General features: G+C 38.8%; 1 protein-coding gene across 1 annotated transcript in view; it reads right to left on the minus strand.

Annotated features, from left to right (window-relative positions):
- Nucleotides 1-553: 553 nt before the first annotated feature.
- Nucleotides 554-17758, minus strand: part of UBE2J1 (ubiquitin conjugating enzyme E2 J1) — a 128775-nt gene continuing 111570 nt past the window's right edge. The window contains 1 exon segment of the mRNA XM_053712037.1: nt 554-1519. Coding sequence (XP_053568012.1) covers nt 1238-1519 — 282 coding nt within the window. The 3' untranslated portion in view covers nt 554-1237.

Below are 17758 nucleotides of genomic sequence, written 5' to 3' on the forward strand. Positions count from 1 at the left end.
CTCTATTTTTGTATAGGTGGCATACTGTCACGATTTTTAACAAATATTAAATAAAGATTCTGTTTTATCTATTTATGAGCATGGGATTCCCCCTTTCTGTTTTGATCTTGACATTATACAGGGGGCCAGAAAATGTAAGAAAAAATAAATTTGTCAGAAAAAAATCTACTGCTTATTTAAAATTCAGAGTAGGTGTTAAATCATTGTCTTTTTATTATAAACTTGTTATGTATGCAATTCCACTGCATTGAGTGGTCCTTTAATGCAATGCTCTTCTTATTTTTGTATCCAAATCACTAGACTAACTGCTACTCCAATTAACCTGTACATATAAATAGATAGGAAGACTTGGTGTGCCTACCTACTCCAGGTCGCAAAGCCATAATCAAATTAGTACTGAATGTTTGTCATCACCAAAAGTAAAACAGATTAAAGTAAATGGAAACATGGGTAGATGTGCCTTAAAACAAAATATATAAAACAATTTTTATATAGACAAACAAAACAGTATATGTGTATACACATTTTTTCAAGGAATAAATAAAACAACATATTGTATTGCTTGAGTATTTTTAATTACTTAATATACAGCAAATTCAAGAATAAACATCTTAATTAAGAATCTTCAAATTAAAAGCAAGATATACATCCGATATAAACAAACGAAGACTATTTAAAGCTGAACAAATTATCTGCCTAATCAAATACCCCAGTTATGTATTTACTGGTCCCGTGTTTAAGAGAATATACAGTTTAATTAAAGAGTTAGTGTAATTCAATTCAAATTTGATAACACATTTCAAAGTGTTTCATATGTACAAATGCAGAACTTTTAACATTCTCAGTTTTAACACCTGTAACCACTTTTAAAAGAGACATGCTAAATTTGTATGCTTTTGTGATATATTAAAAATGAGGCAACAAGTAAATACAAACTGATACCTGTGAATATTTTTTTATTTATCATGTTTATGTATGTGCAAGTACATATATCACAAAATTTGTTGGTATGTTTTGTACAATAAAAATTTCTGAATTGATACCTTTGTGGCTCCGCTAAAAGTAAAGAAAGAGTAACTGATTTCTTCAAGACAAATACAGCTATTAAAACGTCTTCTAAGAAAAGGCAAACAGTCATTCAGTTAAATGAAAAGATAATTCTGTAAACTGTCCTCTTAACATACCTGATTTACCTGGTTTATTGAGACATTCATGTAACTTCTTTAGAAACCAAACACTATATTTCATAGTCAAAGATGTACTCATTTGCTAAGTATATTCGACGGAATATTAGAACTGCCAATGCCAGTGTCAGCACAACAATAAGCACTGCTGTTCCGGTATTACTGCCATTGACAGCATGCTGCTGGACCTCGATGAGACCTGGAGACGCAGTTCTCCTGTGCTGCTGCTGCTGTTGCTGTGTGCGACGCTGCCTTGGGCTTCGGGAGATGTTGGTACTTTGGATTGCTTGTGTTGTTTCTTGGACAGAAAAGTGTGGCACATCCTGATTTTCAGCCTGAAGAAAGGATGGAAAAGAGTTTTGCCTTGATAGTTCTACATAATTTGAAACATTTGCTGCTTGCTTGCATAGGGTTAGGCTTTGACACCTGGTAGTATAATAAATTAAGAGGGATGACTTCAGTATAACCCTCATAAGCACATTTTCGTGCTTTGCTCTAAAGTCATCTATCTTGGGAGAGTTCTTTAGTGACACAAACTTCTTCAGCTCTGTTATCCTGTGGAATATACTTACCAAGCTTTAGAGAGATTTCTCAGCTCAACAGAATAGATATTTGTTTCATAACAGAAATCTCTGAATTCTTATTTTAGGTATCCATAGCCTTTTGGAAAAGTCAAATCAAAGACAACTTCATTGAACAGAAATGCAAGATATCAACATGCAGGAAATTGTTGTAAAGGAGATAAATAACCATGCCGTGCCTTTTTTTTCTGTAAACAACTAAGCAGTGGTATATGATATGTACAGGCCTTATTGAAAAACTGTTATTGTTTAAAAAGATAGATAATCCCTTTTATTAACCATTTCCCAGTTTTGCATAACCAACACTGTTATATTAATATATGTTTTACCTCTGTGACTGCCCCTTATCTAAGTGATTTTTAACCAGTTAGCGCTGGTTCATGCATAACTCCACAGGAGTGAGCACCATTATCTCTTTATGGCACACATGAACTAGCACGGTCTGGCTGTGAAAAGCTAATAAAATTCATTGAGTTAAGAAACAGCCTGCAGGGGCTTAGAAACAGGCAGACATTTAGAAGTTATAATGTATATTAATATAACAAATGTTGGTTGTGCAAAACTGGGGAATTAGTAGTAAAGGCATTATCCCCCACTCACTGCTATCCGCCATGTTTGTTACTGGCAGCATTTTTTTTCCCTATACCTTAACATGGGCCCGCTCCTCTACTCCCCATGATCATTTTTTTTTTATGTTGTGTAGGGCTCCATTTCTCCCTCTCCCTTCAAGATCACTTTCTGCAGTGTAGGGCCCCATCCAATCCCTCCCTCTTCCTTCATAATAAAATTTCTGTAGTCTAGGGAACCCATAGCCACTTCCTCCCACCCTTCGCGATGGGCCGCACACCCGCCGCCTACCTCCTTTCCTCCCACTGCTCCCAATTGCACTAACAAATGATTATTATAGAGAGTGACACAAAGTGTCACTCTCTGTCATGATTCACAATCTGCCTTTTAGTAAAGTGAGCACAATTAGTGCTCCCTTACCATTTGAAGGCAAATACCTTCCGTCCCCAGCAACAGTATCCGCAGCATGCACCTCTGTGTTGGACATAGGTACTACGTTGACACAGTATGCTGGGCAAAGTACTGTGTGACGTAGTATCTATGTCCAATTGGTGCAAGAGGTCAAAATTAAACTTTCATGATTCAGATGCATTCAATTAATTCAGATTGCATGTAATTTAAAAAAATAAACAAAAAGCTTTTTCATTTACTTCCATTATCAAAATGTGATCAATATTTTTATATGTGCACTTTCTGAGGCACCAGCTCCTACAGAGCATGTGCAAGAGTTAGCAGTGTGTATGTATATGTGTTTGATTGGCTGATGGTTGTCTCATGATATGGGGGACATGGAAAATGGAAGTAATTTCAAAATGTGTCAGAAAAAAAATCTAATACTCAGATCTTTATTTCAGGATTCAATTCAGACTAAAGGCCTAATTATCGAAAACTGGCTCATCAGCTTATTTTACTGAAAGCATCTCCTTAACATAAATCAAATTAGTGAACTCCCCATAATGAGATACATAATATCTTAATATCTAAATGAGATACATAGGTAAAATATTGCTTTAAAAAAAAAATCCCTGAAGGGCTCCTTAATACTTACAAGGCACTTATAGAATATTGCAAGACCAGAGAGCTTTAGAGAATCAGTGTTATTGCAATGTTTTTTTATTATGCATTTGTTCATTATGCAATTCTGTTTAATGGTCCCTTAACAGGTAGAGAGAGTAGTTTTAACTTAAAATAATTATTTTTGGGCCAAACATTGAGTGAAAAGATTAACGGCTAGATTTGGAGTTTGGCGGTAGCCGTGAAAACCAGCGTTAGAGGCTCCTAACGCTGGTTTTAGGCTACCGCCGGTATTTGGAGTTAGTCAGGAAAGGGTCTAACGCTCACTTTTCAGCCGCGACTTTTCCATACCGCAGATCCCCTTACGTAAATTGCGTATCCTATCTTTTCAATGGGATCTTTCTAACTCCGGTATTTAGAGTCGTGTCTGAAGTGAGCGTTAGAAAACTCGACAAAACTCCAGCCGCAGAAAAAAGTCAGTAGTTAAGAGCTTTCTGGGCTAACGCCGGTTTATAAAGCTCTTAACTACTGTGCTCTAAAGTACACTAACACCCATAAACTACCTATGTACCCCTAAACCGAGGTCCCCCCACATCGCCGCCACTCGATTCAATTTTTTTAACCCCTAATCTGCCGACCGCCACCTACGTTATACTTATGTAGCCCTAATCTGCTGCCCCTAACACCGCCGACCCCTATATTATATTTATTAACCCCTAACCTGCCCCCCACAACGTCACCGCCAGCTACCTACAATAATTAACCCCTAATCTGCCGACCGCAAAGAGCTGCCACCTACATTATAGCTATGTACCCCTAATCTGCTGCCCCTAACACCGCCGACCCCTATATTATATTTATTAACCCCTAATCTGCCCCCCTCAACGTCGCCTCCACCTGCCTACACTTATTAACCCCTAATCTGCCGTGCGGATCTCACCGCTACTATAATAAAGTTATTAACCCCTAATCCGCCTCACTCCCGCCTCAATAACCCTATAATAAATAGTATTAACCCTTAATCTGCCCTCCCTAACATCGCCGACACCTATCTTCAATTATTAACCCCTAATCTGCCAACCGAATCTCGCCGCTATTCTAATAAATGTATTAACTCCTAAAGCTAAGTCTAACCCTAACACTAACACCCCCCTAAATTAAATATAATTTAAATCTAACGAAATAAATTAACTCTTATTAAATAAATTATTCCTATTTAAAACTAAATACTTACCTGTAAAATAAACCCTAATATAGCTATAATATAAATTATAATTATATTATAGCTATTTTAGGATTTATATTTATTTTACAGGTAACTTTGTATTTATTTTAACCAGGTACAATAGCTATTAAATAGTTAAGAACTATTTAATAGCTACCTAATTAAAATAATTACAAAATGACCTGTAAAATAAATCCTAACCTAAGTTACAATTAAACCTAACACTACACTATCAATAAATAAATTAAATAAAATACCTACAATTACCTACAATTAAACCTAACACTACACTATCAATAAATTAATTAAATACAATATCTACAAATAAATACAATGAAATAAACTAACTAAAGTACAAAAAATAAAAAAGAACTAAGTTACAAAAAATAAAAAAATATTTACAAACATCAGAAAAATATTACAACAATTTTAAACTAATTACACCTACTCTAAGCCCCCTAATAAAATAACAAAGACCCCCAAAATAAAAAAATTAAATCTAAATTACAAAAGTTCAAAGCTCTTTTACCTTACCAGCCCTGAACAGGGCCCTTTGCGGGGCATGCCCCAAAGAATTCAGCTCTTTTGCCTGTAAAAAAACCCACATACAATACCTCCCCCAACATTACAACCCACCACCCACATACCCCTAATCTAACCCAAACCCCCCTTAAATAAACCTAACACTAAGCCCCTGAAGATCTTCCTACCTTGTCTTCACCATGCCAGGTATCACCGATCGTTCCAGGCTCCGAAATCTTCATCTAAGCCCAAGCGGGGGCTAGACATCCATCATCCGACGGCTGAAGAAGTCCAGAAGAGGCTCCAAAGTCTTCATCCTATCCGGGAAGAAGAGTAGATCCGGACCGGCAACCATCTTCTTCCAAGCGGCATCTTCTATCTTCATCCGATGAGGACCGGCTCCATCTTGAAGACCTCCACCGCGGACCCATCTTCTTCTTCCGACGACTTCCCGACGAATGACGGTTCCTTTAAGGGACGTCATCCAAGATGGCGTCCCTCGAATTCCGATTGGCTGATAGGATTCTATCAGCCAATCGGAATTAAGGTAGGAAAATTCTGATTGGCTGATTCCATCAGCTAATCAGAATTTTCCTACCTTAATTCCGATTGGCTGATAGAATCCTATCAGCCAATCGGAATTCGTCGGGAAGTTAAAGGAACCATCATTCGTCGGGAAGTCGTCGTCGGAAGAAGATGGGTCCGCGGTGGAGGTCTTCAAGATGGAGCCGGTCCTCATCGGATGAAGATAGAAGATGCTGCTTGGAAGAAGATGGTTGCCGGTCCGGATCTACTCTTCTTCCCGGATAGGATGAAGACTTTGGAGCCTCTTCTGGACTTCTTCAGCCATCTGATGATGGATGTCTAGCCCCCGCTTGGGCTTAGATGAAGATTTCGGAGCCTGGAACGATCGGTGATACCTGGCATGGTGAAGACAAGGTAGGAAGATCTTCAGGGGCTTAGTGTTAGGTTTATTTAAGGGGGGTTTGGGTTAGATTAGGGGTATGTGGGTGGTGGGTTGTAATGTTGGGGGGGGTATTGTATGTGTTTTTTTTACAGGCAAAAGAGCTGAATTCTTTGGGGCATGCCCCGCAAAGGGCCCTGTTCAGGGCTGGTAAGGTAAAAGAGCTTTGAACTTTTGTAATTTAGAATAGGGTAGGGCATTTTTTTATTTTGGGGGTCTTTGTTATTTTATTAGGGGGCTTAGAGTAGGTGTAACTAGTTTAAAATTGTTTGTAAATATTTTTTTTATTTTTTGTAGCTTAGTTCTTTTTTTATTTTTTGTACTTTAGTTAGTTTATTTCATTGTATTTATTTGTAGATATTGTATTTAATTAATTTATTGATAGTGTAGTGTTAGGTTTAATTGTAGGTAATTGTAGGTATTTTATTTAATTAATTTATTGATAGTGTAGTGTTAGGTTTAATTGTAACTTAGGTTAGGATTTATTTTACAGGTCATTTTGTAATTATTTTAACTAGGTAGCTATTAAATAGTTCTTAACTATTTAATAGCTATTGTACCTGGTTAAAATAAATACAAAGTTACCTGTAAAATAAATATAAATCCTAAAATAGCTATAATATAATTATAATTTATATTGTAGCTATATTAGGGTTTATTTTACAGGTAAGTATTTAGTTTTAAATAGGATTAATGTATTTAATAAGAGTTAATTAATTTCGTTAGATTTAAATTATATTCAAGTTAGGGGGGTGTTAGTGTTAGACTTAGCTTTAGGGGTTAATACATTTATTAGAATAGCGGTGAGCTCCAGTCGGCAGATTAGGGGTTAATGTTTGAAGTTAGGTGTCGGCGATGTTAGGGAGGGCAGATTAGGGGTTAATACTATTTATTATAGGGTTATTGAGGCGGGAGTGAGGCAGATTAGGGGTTAATAACTTTATTATAATAGCGGTGCGGTCCAGTCGGCAGATTAGGGGTTAATAAGTGTAGGCAGGTGGAGGCGACGTTGTGGGGGGCAGATTAGGGGTTAATAAATATAATATAAGGGTTGGCGGTGTTAGGGGCAGCAGATTAGGGGTACATAGGGATAATGTAAGTAGCGGCGGTTTACGGGGCGGCAGATTAGGGGTTAAAAAAAAATATGCAGGGGGCGGCAGATTAGGGGTTAATAAGTGTAAGGTTAGGGGTGTTTAGACTCGGGGTACATGTTAGAGTGTTAGGTGCAGACGTAGGAAGAGTTTCCAAAAAAAGTATTTTTCCAGCCACCAGTTAAACTTTAAAAAGACCTTTATTCATTTCTTACAGGGTCCATGGTTGATATGATGGACCCTGTAAGAAATGAATAAAGGTCTTTTTAAAGTTTAACTGGTGGCTGGAAAAATACTTTTTTTGGATATACATTGGGGTCTGGCTAACCCTTTTCCCGTGCCCCAGAAGGAAAATAGGTGCTGTCTTTCACTATCATATTTACAGTAGGAAGTGTTTCCCCATAGCAAACAATGGGGCTGCGTTAGGAGCTGAACGCGGCTTTTTTGCAGGTGTTAGTTTTTTTTTCAGCTCAAACAGCCCCATTGTTTTCTATGGGGGAATCGTGCACAAGCACGTTTTTGAGGCTGGCCGCGTCCGTAAGCAACTCTGGTATCGAGAGTTGCAGTGGCGTTAAATATGCCTGTACGCTCCTTTTTTGGAGCCTAACGCAGCCATTCTGTGAACTCTCAATACCAGAGTTATTTAAAAAGTGCGGCCAGAAAAAAGCCAGCGTTAGCTACGCGGGTCGTTACCGACAAAACTCTAAATCTAGGCCTAAATGAGTTAGAAGATGAGAATCTAGACAACAAGGTATTCACAGCTGCATTGAAGGAAAAAAATGTGGCTGACTAGGTGATTTTTACAATGTAATAAAGGAGGGCGCTAAAAGAAGATTCCCTGGACTAGATGATTTTCCCAATACAAGGAGCAGACAGGGGAATCTAGCCAAAATGTTTACATATCTGTCAGCAAAGTTAACAGTCACTAGAGGCTGGAAGGGGAACATGGTAACACTAAAATCCATGATCAACATAGATGTCAAAAGAAGAAGAATCTGGCAGTGAAACTACAAAAGAATAAACTAAAAAGGCATTAAGCCTAGCAAAGTAGTCCCACTAGCATGATACAGACTATCATAGAGCAACTGGAGAAGAAGACTGAGGACTCATTATTTGGGCCCCTATGTTAAAAGCATTATGATAATGATATTTTAAAAAGAGATCCGTCTAGTGATCGATATGTGAAATGTTATAAAGGGATGAAATCAATATTTGAAGGCAATCTCGCCAATATGTGTATTAATATATAATAATATATATAATATAATTCTTTGTTCAGGCAATGCTTCTCTGACACTATTGGAATTTTAAAAGAAGCATTGCCACCAGCATTAAAGGTGTAATGTAAATGATCCCTTTAGACAGTATAGAATGGAAATACAATTTACGTGCGACAACCAAAACTAAAAAAATCTTGTTACAATATAATGGTGAAACTAGTTATTTTTTAATAACTTATATGTTTAGACTTGCTTATCTTTAAAGCAAGCACCTGTGTATATTAAGGGTTACTCAAGATTTAAAGTTGTTTGCCTACATGCTAAGAAAAAACAAAATGTATGCTTACCTGATAAATTTCTTTCTTTCCAGGCATGGAAAGTCCACAAATTCATTCCAATTACTAGTGGGATATTCACTCCTGGCCAGCAGGAGGTGGCAAAGAGCACCACTTGCAGAGCTGTTAAGTGTCACTTCCCTTACCCATAATCCCCAGTCATTCGGCCAAAGGAAAATGGAAAAAGATTATAACACAAGGGTATAGAGGTGCCTGAGGTTTATACCAAAAACTATGCCGTCTTAAAATAAAATAAGGGTGGTTCGTGGACTCTCCATGCCTGGAAAGAAAGACATTTACCAGGTAAGCATAAATTTTGTTTTCTTTCCTATGGCATGAAGAGTCCACAAATTCATTCCAGTTACTAGTGGGAACCAATACCCAAGCTAGAGGACAGAGAATGAAAGGGAGGGAGACCAAGACAGGTGGACCTAAAAAGAAGGCACCACCCCTTGAAGAACTTTTCTCCCAAAGGAAGCCTCAGTCGAGGCAAAAGTATTACATTTGTAGAATTTGGAAAAGGTATGCAATATGGACCAAGTAGCTGCCTTGCAGATTTGCTCCACAGATGCTTAATTTTTAAAAGCCCAGGAAGAGGAGACAGCCCTAGTAAAATGAGCCGTAATTCACTCAGGGAGGCTGATGTCCAGCAGTCTCATATGCTAATCTGATAACACTTCTCAACCAGAGAGAAAGAGTAGTAGAAGTAGCCCTTCTGACCCTTACGCTTACCAGTGAAGACAACGACCAGGGCAGAAGACTGCCGAAAATCTTTAGTTGCTTGTAGATAAAAATTTAAAACACGCACAACATCCAGGTTGTGTAACAGACGTTCCTTCTGAGAAGGAGTATTCGGACAAAAAGAAGGAACAACAATTTCTTGATTGATGTTGCGATCCGATACCACCTTGGGAAAAAAATCCCAATTTAGTACGAAGGACCGCCTTATCCACATGAAAAAGAAGGTAAGGGGAATCACACTGCAGAGCCGAAAGTTCGGAAACTCTGTGAGCAGACGAAATAGCAAGTAAAAATAAAACTTTCCACGATAACAACTTAATATCAACCGAATGCAAAGGCTCAAACAGAGCCTGCTGCAAAACTTTAAGAACAAGGTTAAGGCTCCAGGGAGAAGCAATAGGTTTAAACACAGGGCTAATTTTGACCAAGGCCTGAACAAATTATTGAACATCTGGCAGATCTGCCAGACGTTTGTGCAAAAGAATAGACAGTAAAGAAATCTGACCCTTCAGAGTACTGAATGGCAAACCCTTCTCCAGGCCCTCCTGAAGAAAGGAAAGAATGCGAGGAACTCTCAATCGACTCCAAGAGAAAGTCTATGATTCACATTAATACAGGTACTTACGTCATACCTTATGGTAAATCTTACGAGTAACTGGCTTACGAGCCTGAAGTAGAGTATTTATGACTTTCTCAGAAAACCCACGCATAGTGAAGACTAGGCGTTCAATCCCCAAGCAGTCAGCTTCAGAGAATCTAGATTTGGGTGGAGGAAGGCACCCTGAAGTAGAAGGTCCCTCCTCAGAGGCACCCTCCAAGGGTGAAGAGATGACATCTTCACCAGACCTGCGAACCAGATCCTGCGAGGCCAAGCAGGATCTATTAGAATCTCTCTGTTTGATATGAGAAATGACTCGAGGAAGGAGAGCAAACGGGGGGGGGGGGGGGGAGGACGGACAGGTATGCCTGACTGAAGTTCCAAGGCACTGCCAGAGCATCTATCAGAGTGGCTTAAAGATCTCTTGATCTTGAAACATATTTTGGAAGCTTGGCGTTCAGACAAGACGCCATGAGTTCCAATTCTAGAACCCCCCACCTGAGAGTTATCAGTGTGAAAACCTCTGGGTGGAGAGCCCACTCCCCAGGATGAAAGGTCTGTCTGCTCATAAAATCCGCTTCCCAGTTGTCCACCCCCAGATGTGGATGGCAACCGTGAGACACTGCCCTCTCTAGAATGCGCAACACTACCTTCATTGCTAAGGAGCTCCGAGTTCCTCCCTGGTGATTGATGTATGCCACCGAGGTGATATTGTCCTATTGGAATCTGATAAAATGGACTAAAGCTAGTTGAGGCCAGGCAATTAAGGCATTGTAAATTGCTCTCAACTCCAAAATGTTTATGGGAAGAGAATACTCCTCTCAAGTCCAAAGACCCTGCGCCTTTAAAGAACCCCAAACAGCTCCCTAGCCTAAAAGGCTGGCGTCCGTGGTCACAATCACCCAGGATGGTCTCAGGAAGCATGTACCCCGAGACAGATGGTCCTGCGAGATCCACTAAGATAGAGAGTCTCTTGATAGGGGATCCAGAGTTATCCTCCGAGAAAGGTCCAAGTGGTCTCCGTTCCATTGTCTGAGCATGCATAACTATAGTGGTCTCAGATGGAACCGAGCAAATGGACTGATGTCCATGGAAGCAACCATCAGACCAATTACTTCCATACACTAAGCCACAGGTGGACGGTAGAGGACTGAAGTGAAAAACAAGAAGCCAGAATTTTGGATTTTCTGATCTCCGTCAGAAAAATCTTCATGGACAGAGAATCTATAATCGTATCTAAGAAGCACACCCTGGTGTCTGGCACTAGGGAACTCTTCTCCAGATTTACTTTCCACCTGTGGGAACGAAGAATAGATAACAAGATCTCTGTATGAGATTTTGCTAACTGAAAAAATGGCGCTTGAACCAGGATGTCGTCCAGATAAGGCGCCACCACTATTCCTTGAGATCTGCCCACCGCCAAAAGGGCCCCTAGGACCTTGTAAAGATTTAAGGAGCAGTAGCAAGGCCAATGGAAGAGTCACAAACTGGAAATGTTTGTCCAGAATGGCAAACCAAATAAATTGGTGATGTTCCCTGAGAATGGGACCATGCAGATACGCATCCTACAGATCTATGGTAGTCATGAACTGACGCTCCTATACCAAGGGTAGAATGGAACATATAGTCTCCATTTTGAAGGACAGAACCTTGAGAAATTTGTTGAGACACTTGAGGTCCAAAAAGGGTCAGAAAGTTCCATCTTTCTTGGGAACTACAAACAGGATTGAATAGAATCCCTGACCCTGTTCCACCATGGGAACTTGGACAATCACTCTCAGAAAAGATCTGATTTTTTTTTTTTTTAAAATAAGAAAAATCCAACCTAGGACCATACAAGAAGCCACGGACATGAGAAAAGAAGTCTCCTCAACAAGGGACAGTCTGAGATAACATCTTATCCCTAAGGACGTCCCAAGAAAAAGATATATCGATATTATATATACAAAATAACTCCAGGCAAATTATGCAGTCCCAGAAAAAACATAATTTATGTAAGAACTTACCTGATAAATTAATTTCTTTCATATTGGCAAGAGTCCATGAGCTAGTGACGTATGGGATATACAATCCTACCAGGAGAGGCAAAGTTTCTCAAACCTCAAAATGCCTATAAATACACCCCTCACCACACCCACAGTTCAGTTTTAAAAGAGTCGCTAGAGAGGGAGGGATAATATAAAAACAGCCATTTTACGCTGAAAAAATTAAATCCACAACCAAAAAAAAAGTTTTTCTCATAATTGAAAGAAAAAAACTTAAAACATAAGCAGAGGAATCAAACTGAAACAGCTGCCTGAAGAACTTTTCTACCAAAAACTGCTTCCGAAGAGGCAAATACATCAAAACAGTAGAATTTAGTAAATGTATGCAAAGAAGAGCAAGTTGCTGCTTTGCAAATCTGATCAACTGAAGCTTCATTCTTAAAAGCCCATGAAGTGGAGGACTGATCTAGTAGAATGAGCCGTGATTCTCTGAGGCAGGGCCTAACCCGACTCCAAATAAGCCTTATGAATCAAAAGCTTTAACCAAGATGCCAACCAAGGAAATGGCAGAAGCTTTCTGACCTTTCTTAGAACCAGAAAATACAACAAATAGACGAAGTCTTTCTGAAATCTTTAGTAGCTTTGACATAATATTTCAAAGCTCTTACAACATCCAGAGAATGTAAGGATCTTTCCAAAGAATTCTTAGGATTAGGACACAAAGAGGGGACAACAATTTCCCTATTAATGTTGTTAGAATTCACAACTTTAGGTAAAAATTTAAATGAAGTCCGCAAAACTTGATGGAAAATAAGAAAAGGTGACTCACAAGAAAGAGCAAATAATTCAGAAACTCTTCTAGCAGAAGAGATAGCCAAAAGGAACAACACTTTCCAAGAAAGTAGTTAACATCCAAAGAATGCATAGGCTCAAAAGGAGGAGCCTACAAAGCGTTCAAAACCAAATTAAGACTACAAGGAGGAGAGATTGATTTAATGACAGGCTTGATACGGACCAAAGCCTGAACAAAACCGTGAATATCAGGAAGCTTAGCAATCTTTATGTGAAATAAAACAGAAAGAGCAGAGATTTGTCCGTTCAAGGAACTTGCAGATAAACTTTTATCCAAACCATCCTGAAACAAACTGTAAAATTCTAGGAATTCTAAAAGAATGCCAGGAGAATTTATGAGAACATCATGAAATATAAGTCTTCCAAACTCGATAATACATTTTCCTAGAAACAGATTTACGAGCCTGTAACACAGTATCAATCACTGAGTCAGAGAAACCTCTATGACTAAGCACTAAGCGTTCAATTTCCATACCTTCAAATTTAGCAATTTGAGATCCTGATAGAAAAATGGTCCTTGAGACAGAAGGTCTGGTCTTAAAGGAAGTGGCCAAGGTTGACAACTGGACATCCGGACAAGGTCCGCATACCAGAACCTGTGAGGCCATGCTGGAGCTACCAGAAACACAAACAAATGTTCTATGATGATTTTGGAAATCACTCTTGGAAGAAGAACTAGAGGCAGAAAGATATAAGCAGGTTGGTAAAACCAAGGCACTGCTAATGCATCCACTGACTCCGCCTGAGGATCCCTGGACCTAGATAGGTACCTGGGAAGTTTCTTGTTTAAATGAGAAGCCATCAAATCTATTTCTGGAAGACCCCACATCTGAACAATCTGAAAAAGCACATCTGGATGGAGAGACCACTCCCCCGGATGTAAAGTCTGATGGCTGAGATAATCCGCTTCCCAATTGTCTATACCTGGGATATGTACCGCAGAAATTAGACAAAAGCTGGATTCCGCCCAAGCAAGTATCCGAGATACTTCTTTCATAGCTAGGGGACTGCGAGTCCCACCCTGATGATTGACAAATGCCACGGTTGTGACATTGTCTATCTGAAAACAAATGAATGGTTCTCTCTTCAACAGAGACCAAACCTGAAGAGCCCTAAAAATAGCACGGAGTTCCAAAATATTGATTGGTAACCTCGCTTCTTGAGATTTCCAAACCCCTTGTGCTGTCAGAGTTCCCGAGACAGCTCCCCAACCTAAAAGACTTGCATCTGTTGTGATTACAGCCCAGGTTGGACGAACAAAAGAGGCCCTTTGAACTATACGATGGTGGTCTAACCACCAAGGCAGAGAAAGTTAAACATTGGGATTTAAGGATATTAATTGTGATATCTTTGTATAATCCCTGCACCATTGCTTCAGGATACAAAGCTGGAGAGGTCTCATATGAAAACGAGCAAAGGGGATTGCGTCCGATGCTGCAGTCATGAGACCTAAAACTTCCAAGCACATAGCCACTGAAGGGACTGATTGAGACTGAAGGTTCCAACATGCTGAAACCATTTTTAATCGTTTAATCTGTTGTCTATTAGAGACAGAGTCATGGACACTGAATCTATTTGGAAACCTAAAAAGGTGACCCTTGTCTGAGAAATCAAGGAACTTTTTGGTAAATTGATCCTCCAAACATGTGTTTGAAGAAACAACACTAGTTGATTCTTGTGAGATTCAGCAGAATGTAAAGACTGAGCTAGTACCAAGATATTGTCCAAATAAGGAAAGACTGCAATACCCTGTTCTCTGATTACAGAGAGTAGGGCACCGAGAACTTTTGAAAAAATTCTTGGAGCTGTCGCTAGGCCAAATGGAAGAGCGACAAATTGGTAACGCTTGTCTAGAAAACAGAATCTCAGAAACCGGTAGTGGTCTGGATGAATCGGAATATGAAGATATGCATCCTGTAAGTCTATCCTGGACATATAATGACCTTGCTGAACAAAAGGCAGAATAGCCTTTATAGTCACCATTTTGAAAGTTGGCACTCTCACAAAACGGTTCAAAATTTTCAGATCCCGAACTGGCCTGAAAGAATTTTCTTTCTTTGTGACAATGAATAGATTTGAATAAAACCCCAGACCCTGTTCCTGAAACGGAACTGGTATAATTACCCCTAAAAGCTCTAGATCTGAAACACACTTCAGAAAGGCCTGAGCCTTAACTGGGTCTGCTGGAACGCGTCAGAGAAAAAATCTTCTCATAGGAGGTCTTACTCTGAATCCTATTCGATACCCTTGAGAGACAATGCTCTAAATCCATTGATTTTGGACAGAATCTGGCCAAATGTCTTTGAAAAAATGTAATCTGCCCCCCACCAGCTGAGCTGGAATGAGGGCCACACCTTCATGCAGACTTGGGGGCTGGCTTTGGTTCTTAAAAGGCTTGGATCCAATTGGAACCAGATTCTTTGGGGGAAGGATTGGCTTTCTGTTCCTTCTTCTGTTGAAAAGAACGAAAATGATTAGAAGCCTTAGATTTACCCTGAGATCTTTTATCCTGAGGTAAAAAAAAACTCCCTTCCCCCCGGTTACAGTTGAAATAATTGAATCCAACTGAGAACCAAATAAATTGTTACCTTGGAAAGAAAGAGATAGTAATCTAGACTTAGATTCCATGTCAGCATTCCAATATTTAAGCTACAAAGCTCTTCTAGCTAAGATAGCTAAAGACATTTAACATTAATTTTGATGATATCAAAAATAGCATCAACACCTCTTTTAACAAGTAACGAATATACTCCATCTTAAAGAGATAAGTAGATTTGTCAGTGTCAATCTCTGAGGTAGGATCTTCTGAATCAGATAGATCCTTACCAGAGGAGGATAAATCACTATGTTGTCGGTGATTTGAAATTTCATCAACTTTATGAGAAGTTTTAAAAGACCTTTTACGTTTATTAGAAGGCGGAACAGCAGACAAAGCCTTCTGAATCGCATCAGCAATAAAATCTTTTATATTCACAGGGATATCATGTACATTAGATGTTGAAGGAATAACAGGCATTGTACTAGTACTGATGGATACATTCTCTGCATGTAAAAGTTTAAAATGACAACTGTTACATACTACCACTGGAGATATAATCTCTACTAATTTACAACAGATACACTTATCTTTGATAGCACTGTTATCAGGCAGCATGAATCCAACAGTAGTTTCTGAGACAGGATCAGATTGAGACATCTTGAAAATGTAAAAGAAAAAACAACATATAAAGCAAAAATATCAATTTCCTTATATGGCAGTTTCAGGAATGGGAAAAAAATGCAAACAGCATAGCCCTCTGAGCATAAAGAAAGGCAAGAGGCATATAGGAAGTGGGGTTTAAATAATTAAATTATTTGGCGCCAAGTATGACGCGCAATGCAAAATGAAATTGTTTGCCGCTAACAAGACCCGGAAATGACGCAACTCGTGTCATGGCAGACGCAACCTTGTACAAGGAACCTGGCGTCAACTAAGATGCTGGAAATTGGGAACTTTGACGCAAAAAATTAAGAAAACAGTCAATTTTGAAGAAAAGACTATACTGCAGGTAAGAAAAAATAACTTCCTAAATACTTTTTTCCCCAATTTTGAAACTGATAGTCTGCAAAAGGAAATATACATAAACCTGACTCATGGCAAATATAAGTACAATAGATATATTTAGAGCTTTACATTAATACATAAAGTGCCTAACCATAGCTGAGAGTGTCTTAAGTAAAGAAAACATACTTACCGAAAGACACCCATCCACATATAGCAGATAGCCAAACCAGTACTGAAACGGTTATCAGTAGGGGTAATGGAATATGAGAGTATATCGTCGATCTGAAAAGGGAGGTAGGAGATGAATCTCTACGACCGATAACAGAGAACCTATGAAAAGATTTCCACGAAGAATAACCATAGAATTCAATAGGTGATACTCCCTTCACATCCCTCTTACATTCACTGTACTCTGAGAGGAATCGGGCTTCAAAATGCTGAGAAGCGCATATCACAGAAGGAAAACAAGCATGAAAACTTACTTCACCACCTCCATAGGAGGCAAAGTTTGTAAAAACTGAATTGTGGGTGTGGTGAGGGGTGTATTTATAGGCATTTTGAGGTTTGGGAAACTTTGCCCCTCCTGGTAGGATGGTATATCCCATACGTCACTAGCTCATGGACTCTTGCCAACTACATGAAAGAAATCACAGTGATCTCAATGAAAGATTATAAAATAGTGACAATCTTCTGGAAAATAAGATTAAACTTCTAAGTGTCAAGAAGTCCCAAAGAACTATATGACATCTGGGATTGAAGTCACAAACATTATCCAATATCTCTCATATGAGAGAATAAAAACAAGTTCATACACATATGATATGAAAACACCCAAAAATTTACTTAGAGTCTAAGAAAACTCAGAATTGTGTATGGTAAATGAACAATAAATCACAAAAATCGTAAATTCCCTTCATAAAAAAGGAAAAATAATTACCTAATCTGCAGCCAATACAGAATATCACGGTTCCCAAACCAAGCCCTAGAATGAACTTGTTAGCTGTGAACCTTAGTACTGCATATATAAGCAGTAAAATAAAAGTACAGTTAGAAGCCACAAGGTGGTATCCACATGATAAAAGACATATGAGACATACAAAAATCCTTAGTCTGTTTAATTTTAAAGGGACTGCCAAAGAACAAAAGGCAGATACAACCTCCTATATGGGAAAGCTCTCTGACTTACAAAGAGCTACACTAGAAAGGAGAGGAAATGTAACCCATTAAACGTATACAGGAAAACAGTAAAGAGGTTAATGCTGTATTTCTGGCTATTAAAGTGAAGTTCAAGTCCGCTGCTCTCAATTACATAATTCTATTTATCATAATAAAAAA

This window comes from Bombina bombina, chromosome 4, assembly GCF_027579735.1.
Source record: "Bombina bombina isolate aBomBom1 chromosome 4, aBomBom1.pri, whole genome shotgun sequence".
NCBI lineage: Eukaryota > Metazoa > Chordata > Amphibia > Anura > Bombinatoridae > Bombina > Bombina bombina.